The sequence below is a fragment of the Dromiciops gliroides genome, chromosome 4, assembly GCF_019393635.1.
Source record: "Dromiciops gliroides isolate mDroGli1 chromosome 4, mDroGli1.pri, whole genome shotgun sequence".
NCBI lineage: Eukaryota > Metazoa > Chordata > Mammalia > Microbiotheria > Microbiotheriidae > Dromiciops > Dromiciops gliroides.
Window position 1 is genome coordinate 14631349 of NC_057864.1, and position 24368 is coordinate 14655716.

The window sequence follows — 24368 nt, forward strand, 5'->3', positions numbered from 1 at the left end:
TGAACTGGAGTGCTTAGGGATCTCCACTTTGACAGTGGGAGAACAGTGGGAGAAGGGGAACTCCTTCAGCAGAGTCTTCCTGTTTTATGCCTGTTCTGATGTTACTGATCAGAGGGTTGCCTAACAATGCTACCTTTGCAGCTATTTCTCTCAAAAATATGATGCAATTTTAACATAGTCATGAAAGACACCTTGTTGGAGGATAACTTTTTAAAATGACAAGCTCTACTATCAGTCAATTAACATTTCTTTAGCACCAACTGTGTCAAGCAGTCTAATAACTGCTGTGGATCCATAGAAACCCAACAGGACAGAGAGTCTCTGCCATCAAGGACTTCACAATCCGATGGGGGAGACAATGTGCAAACAACTACGTACAAACAAGCTATACACAGGATGAATAGGAAATAAGCAACAAAAGGAAGGCACTAAAATTAAGAGGGATTGGGAAAAGCTTCTTCTAGAAGGTGGGATTTTTTTTTGGAGACTTGAAGTAAGTAAAACCAGGAGGCAGCCAAAGAAAACACCTGCATATGGGAATGAAGTGTCTTGTTTGAGAAAGAGCAAGGAGGCCAACGTCACTGGATCAAAGAATATGAGGGTTGGGGGAGGGCATAAAGTATAAGAAGATTGGAAAGGTAGAGGGGAGATTTTTTTGTATAATCAACAAACAATAAACTTTGTATGAACTTGCATCCACTACATCTTTCAAGTCCTTTGTGATAAACTTTGTGATGTACTATGGAATAAAGACAAGCTGTGAAATCATGCCTGGCCTATTCTAAAGTCAACATAAAGGCTACCTCCAATGTGTGTAGATTGTTTTCATTTCAAATGTCATCTAGCTAGAAAATTAGAATAGAGCCTGAAAATTTAGCCAAGCTATGCTTGGTTAAAATCCCTTGGTCACCAGTTTTTTTTTTGTTTTTTTTGTTTTTTGTTTTTTGTTTTTTGTTTTTTTTTTGCGGGGCAATTGGGGTTAAGTGACTTGCCCAGGGTCACACAGCTAGTAAGTGTTAAGTGTCTGAGGCCGGACCCGAACTCAGGTACTCCTGAATCCAGGGCCGGTGCTTTAACCACTGCGCCATCTAGCTGCCCCACATAACGTTTTGTTTTTTTTTTGTTTTTTGTTTTTTTGTTTTGTTTTGCAGGACAATGGGGGTTAAGTGACTTGCCCAGGGTCACACAGCTAGTAAGTGTCAAGTGTCTGAGGCCGGATTTGAACTCAGGTACTCCTGAATCCAGGGCCGGTGCTTTATCCACTGTGCCACCTAGCCGCCCGGTCACCAGTTTTGATAGCAAAAACATCCCTCGCCCTCAATTTTGGTATCTTCTCCTACTTCAAATAAACTTGAAAATCCATTCCTCAGTGCCATCACAATTGTGTTGTCTCCACACCTTATATAAACTTGGTTTAATCAGCTGCTTTTCCCATCTTGGTCTTCCATAGTGCATTTCTGCCTCCTCTATAAACATATCCATTGGAATCCACTTGGGAACACTCCATTGTTCTCAATGAAGAAGAGTTGTGTTTTTTTTTTTAATCTGGGCATATCCTTCTCCCTTTTGTCTGTCTGTTGTCTCCTCCCCAGTTTGATACATAAGTGTGTTATTGGGTCTCTTACCAAACGCTCTCTAAACTGGTTTCCCTCTCCACTCTTCTTCCATGTTTTATGAGACACTTGTCATAACCCTCTACCACATTTTTCTCTTAGATTTTACGAATGAGTTCATGTCCTAAATCATCATTGCCTTTGGCTGCCATTTCTCTTCACTCAGCAAGTAAGCAAGTATTTGCTGATTAAGATGGTTTTTAGGGCCAGCTAGGTAGCCCAGCAGATAAAGCACCAGCGCTGGATTTAGGAGGAACTGAGTTAAAATCTGGCCTTGAACACTTGACACTTACTAGCTGTGTGACCCTGACCAAGTCACTTGATCCTCATTGCCCCACTCCCACCCAAAAAAAAAAAGATTTTTAGGGTGCTTTGGTCTCCTGGTTATGTTGTTTATATTAGTTAAACTTCTCTATGGAATTATTATAATCCATGTTCATGACTTTTATCCACTCTTATTCTATATTTTAGCAGGAAAGGTAGCCAAAGTAAAGGGTCAGGACATGAGTTTGAATCTCAACTTTGTATGACTTCACCTCTCTGTAACTCAGTGTCATCTGCAAAATGAGGAGATTGGATGGGATGGCCACTGAAGTTCCTTCCAGCTTTAGATCAAGTGACCCCATCTCACCCATGTGAATTTTAGTTTCCCATAAAGTGGTGTTAGAGGATTACAAAATCTCATGGATGGAAGAGACCTCATATGTCATCTAGTTTATTCCATAACCCCTTGACTTTCCTGTAGACAGGCTGTCAAGAGATTCTGTCCATGATGTTCCCTATCTACCTCTTCACTGTTACCTCTACCAGATTTCTGCCTTCACCCCGTCTCCTTATGTACATTTAGAAAGAAGTCTCTTACTGGTCTTTCTGTTCTCACTCTGTTGCTTTTACTCTCCTTGCCTATAACATTTATTCACTCCTCTTGCATTTCTGTTGTTTGGGGATGTTTGAGAAGCAATTTCTCCAGCTCTGGCTTTCTTAAAATGATTCAAACTCTTTTTTTATTATTAAGTGTCCATCTTTGATCCTCACGATTAAGTTCAGATTTGTAGGATAGGTCATCCTGGGCTATATGTATCCTGAGTTCCATTGCTCTTCAGAACACATGATTCCATTCCCTCCTGCTTCTTCTAGTGAGTACAAAATAGTCTTGGATTCCTTCCCTTTGCATTCAAAAGTCTTTTTAAATGACTTGCCACCTTGAGATTTTTCTGGAGGTGATCTGTGTAGTTTTTCAATTAGAATTTTATTGTCTATGTTCTGAAGTTTTAGGCAGTTTTCTTCTTTCTTTCTTTTATTAAGGTGTTATGGGTTTTGTCTTGTCATGATTTTCTGGGAGACCTATGATCTTTAGGTTATCTCTACACATCCTATTTTTGAGTTCAGTATGTTTTGCTTATATGGTGAAGATATTTTGTCTTAATATTATTAGATTTTGGGGACAGCTAGGTGGCTCAGTAGATAAAGCAGGAACCCTGGATTCATGAGGACCTGAGTTCAAATATGGCCTCAAATACTTGACACTCACTCTGTGACCTTGGGCAAGTCACCTAACCCTCATTGCCTTGCAAACAAAAACAAAAACAAAAAAAAAATGTTATTGGAATTTTTTTTTGCTTCTCTTCTAGGTTGAGATTCACTTCTGTGCATTTGCATTCCCAAACTATTGTTCCCTCTTTTGTTTCTTTGTTGTGGCTTTCCATTGAAGTTTCAAGTTTTTCTATTGTGCTCATTATTTTTGCTGCACAAGATATACATTCTGCTCTCACAATTCTCATTTATCTTAGGGACAATGTGTTTTGGTTCCATATTCCCCTCAAATTCCACAGAATCCTCCAATGCATCAAGTGTTGGATCATTTGCCTCCATTTTGTAGTATTTATTCATAGATGCCTGAATTTACTCAATCTAGAGACCATATTTCCTTCTGTTATTGTTTTTCATGTTCATTTATTTGTTTATGTTCAAGGTCTTTTAGTTTTCCTTTTTCATGAAATCTTTGGTCCTTTTTTTTCTCCCTTATTTTCTTTATCACTCACTTGCTGACTCCCTCCTCTCTGATGTTGTTTTCTTTGAGAGCTGAATTGCAAAGTGTCTCAGTATCTTCCCACATTGGACAATTTATCATTCACCCATCTAGGTCTCTGCCCCAAAGACTTTTGGGTCATCAAAACTGGCCCCTGCTACATGATATTCTCTTCCCTCAGGCTTGGTAGGGTCCTGCACAGTTCCCTGCACACACAGTTCCCTAGTACTGGTGACCTGACCCACTCTCTCTATTCTTTAGTTCTCTGGACCAGCACCAGCAATCCAGAGCCTGTTTTCCTTGGTTTGGGCAATTCAAAGCACTGATGCTTCCAGATTACAGCACCCAAAAGGCTTTTGATCCTGAAGGACTGTGGCCAAGCTGGCCATCAAGACCTAAGCAAACTTCTGCAGCTAGATCCGGAGTCTCCATGGCACTGGAGAGAGGGAGGAGAAACTGTGGTGTAATGGTGAATTTTGTTGTAAGCCTATGTCCTAACCTTGCTGCCAGTAGCGTAGTAATGAGTGAGTGCAGGGTCGATGAGTCAGTTCCTGGTGTTTTTAACCTTCTTTGATTCATGGTCTCCTAGGCCAGGGCTTCTCAAACTTTTTCCACTCTTAACCCCTTTTTGCCCAAGAAATTTTTACATGACCCCAGGTATATAGGTATATAAAATAGGTATACATAACCTCTTACTATTGCCAAATTTTTGTGACCCCTATATTCAATTACACAACCCCATATGGGGTCATAACCCACAGTTTAAGAATCTAGGTCCTAGGCCATAGAGAGAGTTGAAGTTGTTTATTGGGTGCATAATTTTTTATTTGGGGGAGTATTGAGAGTTCATGGAGATTAGAGAAAATGTCTAGTTGGCCATCTTGTTGCTCATGTGACCCAAAAGTTTGAGGCACACATTTGCAGATATCATCTCTTCCAGAAGAGAAAAGGATGTCCTCCCTGACTTCCCTGATAGAATAGCCAGCCTCCACCTGAATTCCTCCAGGAGAACCCACCACTTCCCAAGACAGTTTGTTCCCTTTCCATGCAGTTCTAATGAGTTCTCATTACATAAAGGAGAAATCTGACCCTCTTCATTTTCTACCTATTGCTCCCAGTTTTGCCTTCTGACACCAAAGAGCTAGTCTAAGCATATATATATATATATGTACATACATGATAGCCCTTCAAAATACATATATCTCTATTTGATTTCAACCTGTTAAATTGCCCCAATGTTCTAACCAGGCAAGACCTTTTTGGAATTCTGACAGTGGCATGCAATGTCTTCGCTATCTCTACTAGTTTTGCATGATCTTAAAATTGGATAATCATGCCATCTATGACATTAGGTTGTGAGCTCCTTAAGGATGGGGGCTGCCTTTTGCCTTTTTTGTGTGTCCCCAGGGCTTAGCACACTGTCCAGAACGTAATAGATGCTTAATCAATGCTTACTCACTGACTGACATATGCTTTAATCCAAGTCACTGATAAAAAATCTGAACATCACAGGGCCAAGCATAGATCTAAAATGCATTCTACTATAGTCCAATCAACAGCAACTCTTTAATATCTACTCTTTGGGTCTGAACCATCTTAATCAAGCAAGCAACAGTTTCTGACTCCATGTAGGTGAATTCTCCATTTGCAATGCACTTAGCATTTACTGCACAAGGAAAGCATGAAAGACCTTGCCAAATGCTGAAATCTGGAGAATAACAATAGCTAACAGATACATAGGATTTTATTATTTCCATTATTATATCCACATTCAATCCCGACCCGCTCTATAAATATTCTATGTCCAGATCTTCAGTTATTTGATTTCCAAAATTATTCAACACAGGATTTTCTTAAAGCTGGATATTCTGGAGAATTAAAGTATCATTTGGATTTTTAAAAAATGAATGGTTATACAACTTCTTGAGAGTTCCTCTCTCGTGAAAATAAATAAATTACACTGAGGTGATAAATGGTGTGTGTGTGTGTGTGTGTGTGTGTGTGTGTGTGTGTGAATTCCTCACATACCTCATCATCTCCTCCGAGATGCTGGGAGTTTCAGGGTAGGGACTCTGCCTAGGGACTAAAGGCTGCTGAAATTAGAGAAGAGGTATCTATCTCTGTTCAAACTCTTTCACTCTTCACAGTGTCATGTTTGGCAGGCACCAGCAGATGGCAGCAATAGCCTTAGGAAATGGAGCGATGGCAGCCTCTTGTCTGCCTCTTGGACCATGGGTAGTCCTTGACAAACATTTCAGAGTATTATGGGCAGCAAGCTTACTAAGGCCTGCTCAGTCCAAGAGCCTTCTTTTCATGATCCCTAGTCCTTCTTTTGTCCAATGCTGGAGAAGGTAAGAGAGTTGCTTTCAGATATGTTTAAGGGCTATCACATGGAAGGGGATTAGGCTTAAGCATCCTGGGCCTCAGTTTCCTCTTCTGTAAAATTGTAGGAGAAAGTTAGACTAAATGGACTTTGAGATTACTTCCTGTTATGTCTATAGAGTTGTAAAAAGGCAAATTGAGGTTTCCTTATAGGAAACAATTCCTAACATGGTACCAGGGAAGGGACATTGCATTTGGAGTCAGAGGTGGAATAGAATGCCTCCAAGAGCTGGTGGGTTCTCTCACTGAAGGTCTTCAAGCAAATGATAGATGACTATTTACCAAGTATGTTTGTATAGATGATTCTTGATAAGGTATTGACTACACTGGATGAACTCTGAAGTCTCTTCTAACTTGGACATTCTGTAGTGGAGCGATCTAGAGGTTACCCTTGGCTTGCCCAAGAGTCAGGAAAAAAATAAGAGTTGCGGTGATCGTTGCCTCCCCACTGAAGAGGAATGAGGCAGATATTGCTGATATTCTATTATAATAGAAAAGTCTTCTGTCCTTCTGCAGAATGAATCCAGGACTCAAAAAAGAACCTCCCAAAACTTGTAAAATCAAATGACCACAACCTATTTTGGGTGATTCATAAAAGTACTAATAATACTGATAGAGGAAAGGTACAGAATTGCTAAAGATAATGAAATTGCAGGTGGTATTTTTATGGCTGTTAGAGTATTATGGCTATGTGAATTCATAACCATGTGAATGATTAATCCCAAAGCATTATTGTTAATAGGGAAATGCTAACTTGTACAGACATCTCTGCAGGAATTTGTTCTTGGCCCTGGACTGTTCAACATTTTGTCAATATCTTTAAGGAAGAACAAATTTGTAGATGCCATAAAACTGGGAAGGGTCACTATCACATTTGAATAAAAAGTCAAGACACCAAGATTCTAATACTGTAGTGAATTTAACAAGATATGATTTTAGGGGTAATTTAAAGCCTTATATTTGAGGGGTTTTATTTTTTTTAAAAAATCAATTTTCTGAGTCCAAGAAAGTGTGGAAATGGTGAGAGAAAGATCTAGGGAGTTTTAGCAGGTTTATAAGCACACAAGTATGACTCGGTAGCTAAAAAATCAATACCATTTTAAGCTTCATTAAAAGAGGCATAGACTGTGCGTGATCATAGTTCCTCTACTCCACCATGGTCAGACAACTTCTATAATACTGTGTTCTTAGAATATTTCTTGAGGTATTTTGGGAAGAACACTGACAAACTGGTCAGGATCCAGAGGAGGACGAACAGGATGGAGAGTGGCCCATTTAAATGTGGGCACATTAGTGCCACAGTTCCATAAATAAAAAGTTATATTGGATGCAATTTACCTGGTGTGTAGATCTGTGCATTCTTGATGGACTGTATTAAGCTTCTATCTAACCTTGTAGGTAACCTATTTTCCCGAGCAATTCTAGCCATGATGGAATGAAACCTAGAAAAAGAAATAATCCAACTTTTAATCTGTCAAATTTTCTCTGTTTGATTGAATTGTATTTTTTTAATTAACCAAAGTCTATCCTTTTTCTTCTTTTCCCTCTTCCCCTTATTGAAAAAGAAAAACAAATATACATAGTCAGTAAAACAAACCCTTGCTCTGGTCATGTCCAAAAAAAGTGTCATTCATCCCCTCTCAGTCAAGAGATGGGTAGGGGGCATTCTTCATTCTTGATACTCTGGCATCATGATTGGCATTGCATGGATCAAAGTTCTCTAGTCTTTCAAAGTTTTATTCTTACAATATCATTATTTTTTGCAAGCCAATTGGGCTAAGTGAGTTGGCCAGGGTCACACAGCTGATAAGCATCAAGTGTCTGAAGCTGGATTTGAACTCAGGTGCTCCTGATTCTGGGGCCAGTGCTCTATCCACTGTGCCATATAGCTGCCCCAATATCATTATTGAATTATTTTCCTGGTTCTGTTCACTAACCTCTGCATCAGTTCATAAAAGTCTTTCCAGGTTTCTGACACCATCTCTTTCACCATTTTAAACATTCATAAAACTTAATTTATTAAGCCTTCACCACTTGCTGTGAACCACTTTACTTTCCAGTTCTTTGTTACTGTAAAAAGAGCTGCTGTAAATATTTGTGTACATTTGAGTTATTTTCCTCTTTTGTCAACCTTTGTGTTTTGGGCATAATAGCATCATAGTTGGTTCAAAGAGAATATCCAGTTGAATAGAGTTATGGCTCCAAACTCTTTTCCAGAATGGCTAGACTAATCCTCAGCTCTATCACCAGTGTACGTGTGCACACTCTCCCACAGCTCCTCCAATATATCATTTTTCTTTGTTTTTAATTGACATTGCTAATATGGTGGACATGAGGTAGAAGAGAATTGCTTTAATTTGCATTTCTCTAATTATTAGCGATGTGGGGCAGGAACATGGTGCTGAGGGTCATAGGGTCTGTTTTTCCCTAAGTATAGCATTTCTTTTCAAACAACGAAAGTCTAAAATCTACCTTATCTCCCTCCTAACTCTCTTCCCCACTCCAATTGAGAAAAGAAAAACAAAACCCATTACAAAGATGTATAGTCAAGCAAAATAAACTCCTGTCTTGGCCATGTCCAAACAACATTCCTCAGTCTGCACAGCGAGCTCCCCCTCCATCCAGAAGTGGGTAGGGTGTTTCATCATGAATCCTCTGGAGTTATGGTTGGTCATCGTAGCAGTCAGTCTCTAAGTCTTTCCAGATTCATCTGTGTCTTCCTGGGTTTCTCTGAAACTATCACTTTCATTTCTTATGGCACAAGCATATCCCACCTATAACTTATTCAGCCAGTCCCCACTGACCTCTTTGACATCAGAGGGAAGATGCAAAGGGTGAAAGCCTCCGAGTTTCTTCTATAGGGGTTAACAAAAACTACCAGCCAAGCACCAGTGAGGTTGGTAAGCACAGGAAAGCAGAGAAGCAGCCCAGGAGATCGAAGCACACTGTACTGGGGGCTTTTACTTGCTAAGAGGATTAGAGAATAAACCCAGGTAAACAGAAGAGTGAGCTGCTTGAGCAAACAGGCCTCACAGTCAATGGAAAACTGTCAACTGAGGTGCTAAGACCATGGAACAGGAAAGCCAGGACAGGAATGGCGGCATGTGGACAGTGCCGGCTCCCCTTCCTATTCCTCCTGTCACTTAATAGCTGCATGGCCCTAGGCAGGCACTCACTCAATCAATCAATCGACAAATATTGACTAAGTATCTTACCTGCTCCAGGAAGTGTGCTAAGATTGGGAATACAAATACCAAGAATGGGAACAAGTCCTATTCACAAAGAGCTTACATTATAATGGGGAAAGACAAGTACACACACATAGGCATACATACATACATACATACATACATATACACATACATATATATTTAAACAAACATATGTTTATATATACTTGTATATACATATATATTTGTATATGTATATACAAGTATATATATATATATACTTGTCTTCCCATACATGTATACATATAAATGCAGAATAAATATAAAAATAATAATATGGTCACAGAGTAGTGAAAACAAGGTGGTTATAAGGGAGAGTATTAGCACTTGAGGGATAATAAGCTATCATATATAGAATCAAAGTATTTTATATATGTTATCTCATTTGATCCTCACAACCACATTGTAAGGTAGGTGCTATTATCTAGAAAAAATCATTGTGGGGTTTTTTGGGGGGGTTGGGGGGGTAGGCAATTCCTGAGAGCAGAGGTAGGACCAAAAAGTACAAGTTACAGGGAGGCATGTTTCATCTCATCACAAAGTTGTCCTTTCTAACCATTCGAGACGTCCAATATGTCTTGAGGTACTGGGTTTCTCATCAGTGGAAATGTCCAGGCAGATGTTAGATAACTGGGTAGAAGGATGTTACAGAAATGATTCTTGAGAGTAGAGTGTTGCCCTGGTGAAAAGGGCATTTGGAGACCTGATCTCAAATTCTGTTGCTGTCACTCACCCCCTGGGGGATCCTTACTAGTGACCTAACTCCTATGGGCTTGCATTCCCTCATCTGTCAAATGAGGGGCCTCACCTAGATGACTCCTAGGACCAAATCTATGCTCCTATGACATCTACGGTCCCGTCTAACATTTGTAGTCTATACATCCATATTCTTTCTTGCCAGGAGATGGCATCCAAGGCTTAGACTTTGGGGACCAGAAACCATCTGGTATGAGGCCAGATCACAGAATCATAGGTTCCTAGATTTAGGGCAGAAGGGACCTTAAAGGTCAATCTAATCCAACGTCTTCCCTCCTCGACTTTACAGATAAGAACATTGAGGCCCCAAGAAGTCAAATGACTAGCCTAAGGTCACACAGGCAGGACATAGCAGAGCTAGGGTTTGAACCAAGGGATTTGGACTCCAGACCCACATCCCTTTCAGGGGTCATCTAGTCCAATACCCTTACTCTATAGTTGAGGAAAATGATGGTCAAGTGAACAAATTATATGTCTCAATACTTTGGTATCGACCTCATGTACCTGTCACAAAATATGCAGAGATTAGAATATATCAACTTTTGACTTTTGTTCCACCTGAATCTTCGGATTGGATAGAAGAGAAAAGAATTACCTGGTTCTTAGGATCAGAAATGAAGGTCTAGAAAGGAACTAACGGACCTTATATTGTCCAATCTCTTCATTTTACAGATGACAATACTGAGGCCAAAAGGATTGTGTGGCTTGCTCAAAGTCACACCAAGTAGTAAGTGAAAGTACCATGTCCTTTGACTATGTCTGTTTCTCTTTCCACTCGTAGCACAGTGGATAGAGCCAAGGACCTGAGTTCAAATCTGTCCTCAGACACTTACCAGATGTGTGTCACTAAGCAAGTCACTTTACTACTGTCTGCCTCAGTTTCCAGCTGGGTCACCCTGGGTGAGTCATTTAACCTCCATTTGTTTCAGTTTCCATATTTGTACCATGGGCATAAATAAAAGCTCCTATTTTGCAGGATTGTGGTAAAAATAAGATGAGTTAATATTCATAAAGCATTTTGTGACCCTTAAATGCCTGCAATCATTAGTAACATGATAGTAGCTTCCCTGCATTGTTCCATTGGAAAATTGTGGTCCCAGAAAAGATATTGGTTAAGGTTCCTACAAGCTGACAAGTTCTGTAGTTTGGGTTTTTTTGTGTGTGGGGAGCAACTGGGGTTAAGTGACTTGGCAGGGTCACACAGCTAGTAAGTGTCAAGTGTCTCAGGCCGGATTTGAATTCAGGTCCTCCTGAATCCAGGGCTGGTGCTTTATCCACTGTGCCACCTAGCTGCCCCAAGTTTTGTAATTCTAAGTCATAAACTTTCCTCCTAAAACCAGAAAGAAGCCTCTAAGAAGACACCAGAACTCTCCAGACTTGGCCAGGGCTCATCTTTTGCCCTAATCCTCTTCTCTTCCAGACTTCCTTACTGCTGCTGGGGCACCCTATCTTCCCCATCTCCCAGGTTCACTGTCTCGATATCAGCCCCCATTCCTCATGGTCATTCATCCGATATATCAAATTAGTGTCCAGATCTTGTTGTTTCTTTCCACACACCTCTCAGATACTTGCCCTTTTTCCATGCACATAATCACCTCTCCTCTAGTTCAGTCCCTCATTACCTCTTGCCTGGACAATCACAACATCTTCCGACTGGTCTCTCCCAATCTATCCTCCACTCTGCAGATCTAAGCCCGATACTCCACTACTCAATAAACTCTAGGGGCTCCCTATTACCCCAGGATCAAAGTTCTTTACCACCCAGCACCTTCCTGCCTTTCTAGTCCTTCTATGATCCATTCAAATTGGATGGTCTGTTGTTCCTCACACGAGAAGCTCCATCTCCAGTCTCTACACCTTTGTACCAGCCGACTTGCTCATCTCCACTTTTAGAATCTTTTTCTTCCTTCGAGGCTCAGCTCAAGTACCACCTTTTCCATGAAACCTCTCAGGTCTTCTGTGTGTATCCTAAATGTACAGTTATCTACATGTTCTCTTCCCAGTAGAGTATGAGCTCCCAGAGGGCAGGGATTATTTGTACTTGATCCTCAGTGACTTGCATGGTGCCCAGCACACATTAAGGGCTTAGCACATGCTTCTTGATTGTCTGTGTAGCCACAACATTTCCTCGAGGCTTTGTGGCATGAACGATGCTGGTTACTTCAACATTTCAAGATTGATAATTTTGTCTGAAAGGCTCAATCCTGGCATGTTCTTTGGGAACCCAGAGCTGCCTTCTTGCCAGGAGACCGCATAGAAGAGGGCATTAGCAGACTCACAACAGTCACTGGTGTCTGTCTATAAACACTCACAGGACTTTACATTCATTGCTTCATTGATCTTTCCCAACAACCCTTAGAGAAATATATTATAGGTATTATACGCTCATCTTATTGTGGAACTGAGGCTTAGAGAACTCGAGTGACTCGCCCAAAATCATGGACATGTCAGAGACAGGATTTGAACTCAGACCTGTTCCACCTGCAAGTCCACAGAGCCTTCAATTACATTACATTGAGGGAGACACTTCAATCACTCAAGGATCTAACATTCCATCATGGGAAGGGCTCCTTCCACTAACACTGACTCCATGAGCTGAGGCAGCTGAGAGATGCCCTCGTCAGGTGGCTGACCTTCAGCCCAGCCCAGTCAATCCTCAGGCAGCTGATATCCATCCCTGAACCAATGCTCCAAGCTGTTCTAGACTGGTAAGAACTACCGCTCTCCATAGTGGCCACAGTCGTTTCCATATCATGATAAAGGCCTGGGGTAGGACATACATGGAGAAAGATGTAAAGGCATGAGAGTAAATGTAAAGAGAACACACAGCCTCCCTATCATCAGAGGCAAAAATCTATTCTGTATCCTTGGGAAATTACTTTCTTGTACCTTTAAGGACATCTGCTGCACTGTGGGAGTAGCTAGGAGTGGCCCCAAGACTCATCTTTCTGAGTTCAAATCAGGCCTCAGACACTGTGTGACCCTGGGCAAGTCACTTAACCCTGTTTGCCTCAGTTTCCTCATCTGTAAAATGAGCTGGAGAAGGAAATGGCAAACCACTCCAGTATCTTTACCAAGAAAATCCCAAATGGGGTTATAACATGACTGAAATGACTTAACAACAAAAAACCACACAGTACTAATTAGTGTCTAGCCTTTGTTTAAGAGTACTTCATATAAATTGGACCATGTGAAAATTCATTGTAATTGACATCAAATAAATTTTTGAAGATGAACAAGTACAGTATGGAGGAGATATGGCTAGACAATAATAATTCATGAGAAAAAGACCTTGGGATCTTAGTAGACTACAAACTCAAAAGGAATCAGTAGTGAGGAATAAAAACCAAAAAATTTAATGTGTCCTGAAGCTACAACATGTGCTATAAAATGCATAAAAGCAAACAATAATCAGAAGAGGATGCAAATAATACAATCCCTTTACTACCTTGTTAAAATATTTATTCTATTATGTACTACATGTAATATATATTATATTGTATAAATATATCAATATGTATTTGTGGAGAGAGAGAGAGAGATTGGTAGGTAGATAGATGATAGAGACTGGTAGGTAGGTAGATAGATATATGCAAACAGATTTATCCATGAATATATCTACATATTGATAGAAAAGAAATAGAGATAGAATTAGAGACAGAGATATATGGATAGGGTGTTTGCTGTTCAGTCATTTCATTTGTATCTGACCCTTCATGACCCCATTTGGGGTTTACTTGGCAAAGACATTGGAATGGTTTGCCATTTTCTTTTCCAGTGGATCCAGTGATCCATTTTGTCAGGTATCAGAGATTAAGTGACTTGCCCAGGGTCACACAGCTAAGAAGTGTCTTGAGGCTGGATTTGATCTCTGGTCTTCCTGACTCCAGGACCAGCGCTCTATCCATTGAGCCATCAGCTGCCTCATATGCATAGGAACTATATGTGTATGTGTGTGTGTGTGTGTGTGTGTGTGTGTGTGTGTGTGTGTGTGTGTAGTATATATGTATATCTGTGTGTCTGAATATATATATATAAACTGCCCTTTCATCAACATAGGGAATTCCCAAGTGAGAAAATTCCTGCTACTAATGCAGGTCAAAAATCCTTTTGAAACTTCTAGTTTTAGAAGAGACATGTCAGAGACACAGGCCCACCTGCCACACTTCTGAGTGCTTCCAGAACCCAATTAAAATTTAATGGGGGGGGGGACATCTAGATGGCTCAGCGGATAGAGCACTGGCCCTGGAGTCAGGAGTACCCGAGTTCAAATCCAGCCTCAGACACTTAACACTTACTAGCTGTGTGACCCTGAGCAAGTCACTTAACCCCAATTGCCTCACTAAAAAAAATTAATTGGGGAATATTTTAACAAAATACATAAGTCTCAAATAAAAAAGCAATATTACATTTTGCAGTTGGGGAAATTGAGGCTCAGACATGTGAGTAACTTTGCCTAGAGTCACACTGCCATTGTTTTTCAGAGATAGGATCTAAACTCTGTTCTCTCTTGACCTCACATCTCCTTCCCCACTCCGCCCACTACATCATGCCTTGGTCTTCCAATTATGTTATATAGGACACACATGATTCAAGCTCCAGACAGACCAAACACTCATTTACACAGTCATCAGAAACATTTATTAGCATGTCTTTGTTTCAACTACTCGACCACATGCAGTGTGATTAAAGCCACCCTCTAGGAGCATCTCAAGATTTCGTGGCCAAAGCAATAATTATTATCAATAAGAGATGTGGCATCCTGGAAAGAGTCTTGAATTCCAATGGGTCCCCAGTCCTTAGGATATTGCCTGGCACACAGTAGACAGTTAATTAATGCTGGAGGATGTTGGTTCTTGTCCATTGGAAAACAGACAATCTGAACTCAATACCTTGGTCTGTTACTTAATACGTGGGTGATCTAGGGACAATCACTTAATTCTCCGGGCCTCTGTTTCCTCAGTTGTAAAAAATTAAAAATAATGGGGTTGGAGTAGATGACTCTAGCACCTTCTAGTTCTCACTCTGTGATTCTATGAATAATTCTTATTTAGTGATCGGTTTTGAATATCGCCATTCTTCTGACCTTTCCTGTATAATCAGACTTTTGTATTTCAAAATCTAAGCACGAGAAAATATTTGTGTCAGCCAATGAAAAGTACCGAGGCCTCAAGTTTGAGTCTGTTTTTAACTAATGAAATCCACAGTTGAAATGCAGAAAATACAATGCTCCAAAGGGGTTCTCATCAACCACCAGATGGCATTGAGTGTGAGCGTTTTCCCCTGACAGGGTCATCAGGCATACAGTAATTTGTCCTGAGCCTTCGCAATAACGCAGGGGTGGGGGAGCCTGCAAGGACTCCAAGAGCTCACAATTGCCCCCGCCACATGTCCAAGTGGTCGGAGAAGTTGAAAGTGACAAGATCTGACTTTCCCTGGGTTTGGGGGCATGGGGGATGCTGGGGGATTGCATAATGAATCGATTAGCCCAGAAATAAAACAAAGCTGTTCTGTTGCAGGAAATCAGAAAGGAAGTCGTGTCAGAGGGGAATTAACCTCGTCGTCTAGAAGGCTTCTTCCACTCCAAAAGAAGCCCCACACTGGCCGGCAGCAAGGAGCAGGCTCGCCCTGCCTTCCAGTTCAGCCTAATAGAGGCTGCTCTCTTACTCCTAATTCATTTTGAAAGCAGAAAAATATCAAAGAGGAGAGAAAAAAGCATTCCTTCAATTTGGGCTTCAAGAAAAGTTATTGCCGAAGTCAACCAAGAAAAGAAAATCAGATGAAAAATGGAGTTTGAATTATGCTGTTAAAGGTGGAAGAGGGAGGTTTTCCAGAGGATTCTGAGTCCCAAAGAAATCCCAAATCCTGAATCATATCGTTATAGTGAAGGCCTCCAGATTTGCCTTCTCTACGATCATGGTATTCAGGGTTCTCCTTGCTACCATCTTCTATCTTTGTGGCCTTAGACAATTCAGCTTCTCTGGGCTCTGAAATGAAGAGGTGGGATGAGTTTGGCTTTGAAGTCCCTTTAAGCATCCGAGCTAGGAACCTCTGATGAGACAGACTCTGTGCCAAAGAACCCCGAATGGTGGAGCTGTAAGGGGCTTTAGAGGCTGCTGAGTCTAACCTCGTTTTATACATGAGGCTGACACAGGCTAAGTGACTTGTTCATTGTTCTACAAGTTGTCAGTAGCAGAGGTAGGATTTGAACTCGGGCCCTCCTATGCCAAATTCAGCACTCTTTCTTTACGTGTCAGTATATTGCCTGTGCTTCTAAGTTGATAATATTATAGGTGGTGCAGTGGATAGAGCAGTGGACTTGGAGTCAGGAAGTCCTGAGTTCAAAGCTGCATGACACGGGGCAAGTCACGTCACCATATTTGCCTCAGTTTCCGCATCTGTCAAATGAGCTGGAGATGGAAATGGCACACCACTATGGTATATTGGCTAAGAAAATGCCCAATGGGTCACAGAGAGTCAGACATGGCTGAACAACAATAAGTCTATTGAAATATGTTCATGGTTATTCAGATGTGCTTTCATTGATATAGGCTACTCCTAGTATGGGAACTCCATCTACCAGTGCACGTCAGCCACTTATCTGTAACTTATAGTTTGATTAGAGTCTGTCCTGGGATGCTGAGACCTTTAGTGATGGCCCAGGGTCACCCGGTCAGTGTGTGTTAAAAGTGGGGCTGGAACCTAGTTCTTCTTGCCTCTAACACAAGCCTTCCCCCCCCGCACTACCACGCTGTCTCCAGTCTTCAGTTACAAGCCAGAAAAAGGGCACCTGGTGCTCACCCAGGGGGCATTTTAGAAGACCCCCTTGAAGTGTCAGTTAATGAGCCTGCAAGAAATAAGACACGGGGGAGCCTAGCTCTGAGGCAGGGGCTGCAATGAGAGTTCAGCAAAAACAATAAATGGGCAGACAAGACCCTGGAATGCTTGGCTGCAGCAACACGGGCAAGATCCGGAGACTAAAGCTAAGACCTGTCCTCCATTCTGGCTCTTAGCACCAATACGTTTTCAGTTCCAGTGATTTCATTTCTGAAACTCTCTTCTTTTCTTTTTTAAATGATGAACTTGACAAGCATAAGCAAATACAAACATTTCCAGAAGCAAAGAACAGAAACAGAGGATTATATATAAAACTTGGGATGTTGGTCATGGATGGTTTGATTTTTCAAGTGTATGTTCAGTTCAGCGCAGTAGCCCTACAGTAGCAGCCTCCTTGCTTGTTTGCAGCCCCTTCCACAAGCCCTTCTTTCCTCTTCTCTTTGTTTTAAAATTTTTGATTAAAGCCCCTTATGTACTATTTTGGAGTTTTTTCCCCCTTATATACTATTGACTCTTGAAACTATTTGAGAGTTTGTCTGGACACATTGTTCCTCAGCTTAAGATTGTGCAATGGCTCCCTAGTGTCTGTCCAATACAGTTTGGCTTCCACAGCCTGACATGCAAGGTCCTCCAAATTATGACCCCAGCGTCCCTTTTTGGTTTCTGTCTGACACTAGTTTGTTTTTCACATGTTACATTTCAAATATTAACAGTAAACAGTAAAAATGAGACTCATGACTCCTTGTACACATCCCATGCTCTCCCGTTTCCTGCCTTTGTTTACACTGTATGATCTGGACAAGTAACTTAGCCTCTCTGTGCCTCAGTTTCCCAATCTGTAGAATAAGGGGACTGGATTCAATGACCTCTGAGGTCCCTACAGCTTTAAATCTATTTCCTATAAACTATAGGTGATTGTCAGGAGCTGTCCTGCTGCAGTGCAAGAAGGTGCAGTCGGAAGCCCAACATTTGGACACAGAAGAGGCTGAAGAAAGCAGAGCCTGCAGTCTTGGGTCCCTTCTACTTGACCCTCAGACCCCATCTCTTCCCCGCCTCTTCCGACTCTCCCAGAGGTCACCACAGGCTGGTATTCTGGGTCTGAGCTCTGGCTCTTGCCTCACGTGCCTTAGGTAAGAATCTCAATCACCAGTGGCCTGTCGAGCAGGACCAACACACCTACCCGAGCCCCTCACTGCATGGGTATCTCTCAGCTGTCACCTTTCCCGTCTGCCCAGGACATGCAGCCACAACCAGGAATGTGGGCGACCCTAAGCCCAAGCCTAACGAAGGGTGGGAAGAACAGCACATAGAATCGTCCCTGATTTCACTCATTTGGTGAGAGCTCTCGTCTCTCCTCAGATCTCACATAGCCATTGGTTTGCCCATCTCATTTATCATCCTTGAGTCTGGCAAATATTTTATTTCCATCCGTGAATCGCATAAAAGGTGCTTAATAAATATTTATTGACTGATAGTGTATCTTTGTGTATTTTGCTCATTGCATTCCATGTTCATCATATTCATGCATGTATTTTATCTCTTATTTGATAATGGATTCTGTGAGGGCAAGAACTCTATCTTCTTTAATCCCTGTATCCCTCTCTATGACCTAGCTCATTGAAGTGAGCCTCAGGGCTCTGGGGAGGGAGTCTCTGCCCTCTTATTTAGATTCATAGGCAGAACTCAAACTACTTACTTTGCATCCCAGTCCCGACCTGACTTTATGTTCTTTACTTTCCAGTTTTTGTAGCTTTCATTTAGATCGTGAGACACTGAAAAGAAGGAGAAACAGAAAAACAGTAACTTTCATGTACACTTGCAGTTTTTGCTGAGCATCTTCTTCCCAACAAACCTGTGAGCCCGGTAATATGTATCCCTGTTTCACAGATGGCTCAATTCTCCCATCTGTAATGAGAGTAGTCAGCGTCAGAAACAGCATGAGCTAGGGCAAAGATCAGGTCTGATGCTCTTTTGCATCATGCCTTGTAGAAATCCCTCCTTAACTCCAGACTTAATTTTGAACCACATTAATGAGTTTAGAATTGCTAGGTGTTCATATCTCAGCTTGATTTAATGACTTCATTAAGTAGCATTTAATACCTTCCACTAAATGTCATTTAATATCTTTCATTAAGCAGCTTACTTGGCAATAAGGATCTGTGAACACATAGCCCAGTGCCCAGCACATAACAGGCATTTAATAAGTGTTTGCTGATTGATGTCTGTGTCAAATTCCATTAAATTGTCAAGAGTGAAGGAGAGTGTTCAGTTCCAGCAACCACATTGTAGGAAGGGCATTGATAAACTGGACAGCCTCCAGGAAAGGGTGGCCAGAACGGGGAAGGGCCCCGAATCCAGCTCTGAAGAATCTTAGGGTGTTCAGCCTAGAGAAAAGGAGGCTTCTGGATTACACCATATCTGTCTCCAAGTATTGAAAGGTTGTCTTGTGAGAGAGGGATTAGACTTGTTTTACTCAGCCCCAGAGGGCGAAATCAGGAGGATTCAAAAAGGCAAATTGAGGCTTGACACTAGGGAGAGCTTCTTCCTGATTAGAGATCCCCCAAAGTGTAAGAAGCTGCCTAGAAACAGGGCGGAGTCCTTTTCTCCCAGGTCTTAGAGCAAATGTGGGATGACTACTCAGCCAATGCATCAGAAGGAGAAGTCTTCTTGGGGGATGGGTTGGACCAGATGACCTACATGCGGAGAGTCCTAAGACTTTCCCAGTCCTAGAAATGTATAGTGTGGTTTACTGATAGAACCACAGAGCTAGGGAAGGGCAGCTAGTCTTACCCCCTCATTTCTATGGTTGAAGAGTCTGAAGCTCAGCAAGGTTAAATACCTTGCCCAAGGTCACACAGGTGAGAGGCAGGATTTGAACCCATAACTCCAAGCCAGTGTTCTTTCTGCTGTGCCACATTGCACCCTGATGTTCTTTTCATTATCACAGGATTTGTTGAAATGGAATTTGGCTTGTGATCAGTTTGAATAAGTTCATATGGAGACCAAATATGAAATTACTCACAGAGCAACAGCAACAGTTCCACAGCTTTTGAAATGACTATGTTTCAAAAAGGGATGTCACTTTGCAGAGATGGGAGACACCTTGGGGACAGATTAGTTCAATCTCCCTCATAGAAGAGGCATCCCTCACAATCAGTCATTCACCCATTGTTTAAACACTTGGCAGAATGGGAAGCTCACTACCTCAGGAATCAATCTTCCCACCATTGGACAGCTCTCCCGATAATATCATTCCTTCTAGTAAACTCCAATCTGCCTCCCTGAACTCTTCTTACCTGTTGGTCTTAGTTCTCCCCTCGGCAGCAACATTCCCTCTCTCCCCTGGCAATCTTCCAGGTATTAAAGGCAGATAAAGCCCATTAGGATTTTCTCTTCCAAAAGCATAAGGATGCTCATATGGTTTCCAGACCCCTTATCTTCCTGGTTGCCCTAGTCTGGACTATCTCTACTTTGTCAGTATCTTCCGTTGAAATATGGTGCACAGACCTGTTCTGATGACATCTGACAAGCTCTGAGGATGATGGAGCTTTTCAGAATCTCAGCATTGGAAGGGACCTCAGAGGACATCTGGTCTGACCTGTGCCTAGTCACAGGCAGAGATTTAGAGCTGGGAGAAGTCTTTGAGACCACCTATTCCTGCTTCTCATTTTATGGAGGAGGAATTAGAGCTCTGCAAGATTAAATGACTTACCCAAAGTCACACAGGTAGTAAGCAGCAGGGCTGGGATTAGAACACCAACCCCCTAACTCCTAAAGGCAGGGCTCTTTCCCCTGTACCATAGATTTGAACAATAATCTCCTCTTCTTATCTCTGACAAGTGGTCATCCAGTCTTTTATTGAAGACCTCCCATGAAATGGAGCCAGTCAATCATTTGTTGATCTCACTTAGGGATGCCTTTAATTACTGGGGAGAGTCTCCTCATATTAAGTCTAAAGCAGTCTCTTGGTAACTTCCCTGCCCTCTCTCTGGGCCCAAACACAACAAAGCTTGTCTGTTTTCCTGTGACAGGTCTTCAAATACTTGAAGACAGCTATTGTATCATATCTCCCATGAGCCTCATCTTTTCCAGGATAAACTTCCACAGTCCTTTCCCAAACCTCTTTTGTCTTGAGTTTGAGACCCTTTTCCATTGTGTTTACCTGACTCTGGAAGCCCCCAAAGATTATAAATGTTTTTCCTGAAGGCCCAGGCGCAGAACATCACCCCTTATGATATACTTCTATTTTTTTCTTTTTGAGGGGAGAAGTGTCCAGACCTGTGATTTTATTAACGTGGGGAACTTCTCATCAGAAACCTCCCTCTACCAACACAATTCTGCACTTTAGAGCCATGGAGAGCTGCCCAACTTACTGAAAAGTTAAAGGTCTCCCTCAGCATCATACATCTAGAGATAAGGCAGGTCTTCTGGACTCTAGGCATGTTCTCTGTTAGTTTTCCTCACCCTTTACTTAGATATTTGGGGTTTTCCAACCTAAATGAAAGCCTTTACAGGTGTGACACTTAAATTTAATTGTTCAATAGTGTGAATGTAAGTTCCTTGAGAGCAAGGTTGTTACATGGTGTTTCATCCTCAATACCAAGCATAAGTTCTGAGAAACAGAAGACACTTGATTATTACTTGTTGATTGGTTGAGTCGTGTTTTAAATATTAATCTTTAAAGACTTGCCACATGCCATCTTTAATGTTATCTTCAATAAAAAGTAGATACGGCCCATTTTGGCCCATTGAGAACTTTTGGCCTTTTCATTTGTTACCCAGTGTGTTAATTAGTCATCCCAGGTTTGCTTCAAGTGCAATTCAAGTACGCCATCTATGCCATTAGCCAACTCACTGATTGACTTGTTGAAGATCGGGAAGGCAGGTAGGAATGCTGGGCTTGGAAATATAACAGAAGGGGTTAAATCCTGGTGCTAGGGGGCCTCAGGAAAAACCATTACTCTCTGGGGTTTCACTTTCCTCAGATGTACAGGGAAGATCTTAGTCTGTAGCTCTTTTCAATTTTAAAAGGCTGTGGTGTAAGAACAGAGTCTTGTAGCGAGCCACCAAAGACTTTCCTCAAAGTAAAAACTAAACCATTATTGAGAACTTCACGAGATCTTATTTAATCAGCAGCAAACTCAAAGGTCCTCCGCTCCAGCTCAGCACTTTCTCTCACTACCAGCTCCCAGAAGTCCAAGAAGGAAAAAGAGTGAAAGGTCAAGATCAGAAGGTAGTGCCTTTTGTATGCAAACTCACTTCCGGTTCAGCACTCCTGATTCGTTGGCTCTTCAGACTCTACAACCAATGAGAAGCTTTCGTCATGTCCATCACCAAGTGCCCATATACTTGGCTGGAAATAGCCAGGCTCTTGTCTAATCCACCAGTAATGGAAGATCTGAGCATGTTCTGAAGACTAACTCCTTATGGGTCAGTCCCCCCCATTACATTGTTTTACAAAGTTATTGGGAATGACTTCAAATTTACACATTTCCACCCTTGTTTTCTCCCTTTTGAAAACCTAGATGATATTTTCCCACCTCTCACTTTCAGTGACTTCCTTTGTTCTTCTAGTCTACTAAACATTATTCATAAGAATTTCATGATCACATCTGCAAGTCCCTTTCAAAGCCTGTGATGCAATCCCCCAGGCCTTTGGACTTGGATACCATTTAAAGGAACAATTCACCTAATTACTATTTTCCCCTCATCTTCCACTTCAAATCTACACTTTCCAGATTGAAGCCTTTTCTCTTTTATGGAGAAATTGGAAGTAAATTAGAAGTTGAAATTTATTTGACTGACTCTTCAGGTCTCAAATAAAAAATCAAGATACATCACTCATGACACCCTAAAATAAATGGGAAGTAGAGTGGACAGAGGCGTGAATTTGGGTCCAAAGAATCTGGATCCGAATCCCAGTCTTTCCCCTTACTATTGATGTGACCTTGAGAAAGTCAGTCCTTCTCCCTGGAACTCAATTTCCCTATCTATACATTGAGGAAGACGGATCAGAGGACCTATAAATTTTCTTCTAGCTCTCACTCTATGATCTACAACAACTACCATAATGATCAACGAAAAACTCTGAAAGTTACCAAGCTTGGGTGAAAAAAAATGTACTTTTGTTGTTATGGGTTTTTTTTTTGGGGGGGGGACGATGGGCTTGCAAAGTTGCACATAATGACAGATGCTATTAATCTCTACATTGACTTAGCTAAACTTTTTTCTTTTCTTTCTATAATCTTTATTATGAGGAAAGGCTCAATGAGTAGGAAGGAGTATATTTAGAAAAGAAGAAAAATGTTTCAAATCTAAAGTATAAACATCTAGTCAGACCAATCAGAAATGGTTCCCTAATTTCCCTACTAGGGCTCTGATTGGCGGTAGCAGTGGTAATAATAATAATATCAATAATAACAATAATAATAGTTAACATTTACATAACACTTACTTATGTGACAGGCACTGTGTTAAGCACTTTTAAAACTATTATATTATTTGATCCTCACAATAATCCTGGGAAGTGGGTGCTATTGTCATCCTTATTTTATAGTTGAGAAAACTGAGGCAAAGGTTTAATGTTTAAGGCTGGATAAGCTAGTAGGTGTCTGAGGCCAGCTCTGAACTTGTGTCTTCCTGAGTTTACACCCATCTCTCTAACCCACCTACTTACCTCTAGACACTATTTCTAAAGTGCTTTGCAAACCTTAAAAAGCAACATATAAAAATAAATAAATAAATAAAAAATTGGGGCCGCTAGGTGGCACAGTGGATAAAGCACCGGCCTTGGATTCAGGAGGACCTGAAATCAAATCTGGCCTCAGACACTTACACTTACTAGCTGTGTGACCCTGGGCAAGTCACTTAACCCTCATTACCCTGCAAAAAACAAAAATTAAATTAAAAAGCACCATATACATTCTAGTTTTTGTATCAGTGATCGTCATCTATATTATTCTTATTATCATTATCATTTCATGGGTTGAAATGAAATAGGAATAGGAACATTTTGTATTCAGTTGCCTTTGGCTGTATTGGAGTATTTTAAAATGGACTTTTAGCGATGCAGACCAATACATTAACCAGCACCAGGAGAGAGAGGCAATGTCCACACATAATAAGCATTGTTTCAACTCACATGCATCCCAGTCCCAAATGCATCCTTTCCCTCTCCACACACCACCCCCCCCACCAGCTGCAAGGGTTTCTCTTGTTTACCCTGAAATGGAAGGGGAAACATCTGGGAACAAAGAGCTTTGCAGTGTTCTCTGATATCCCTGGGAGCCTCTCGGAATGCCTCAAAACAAGAAGTACAAAAAGTCTTTCATTCTCTCCTTAGCACATTTGCCCATCCAGAACACTTTCCCACTGGAGTTATCACCACCTTTTAGCATTGGGAACACAAGCCAGCTGTGGGGTCAGGAAGGCCCGGGATACCCACTGGCTGTGTGACCGTGGGCAGGTGACAACATCTCAGTGGCCCTGAGCAGCCCACTAAGATCTGTAAATGACAGAGAA

The 24368-nt window shown here is 41.4% G+C and overlaps 1 protein-coding gene across 1 annotated transcript in view; it reads right to left on the minus strand.

The window, feature by feature from the left end:
• The window catches only part of UBE2U (ubiquitin conjugating enzyme E2 U), a 62050-nt gene that overhangs the window by 5364 nt on the left and 32318 nt on the right, over positions 1-24368 (minus strand). Inside the window, exons 8-9 of the mRNA XM_043963632.1 lie at positions 18544-18619; positions 7363-7466 (exon numbers count right to left, since the gene is read on the minus strand). Of these exons, the coding sequence (XP_043819567.1) occupies positions 7363-7466; positions 18544-18619 (180 nt within the window). The remainder of the gene's footprint in view (positions 1-7362; positions 7467-18543; positions 18620-24368) is intronic.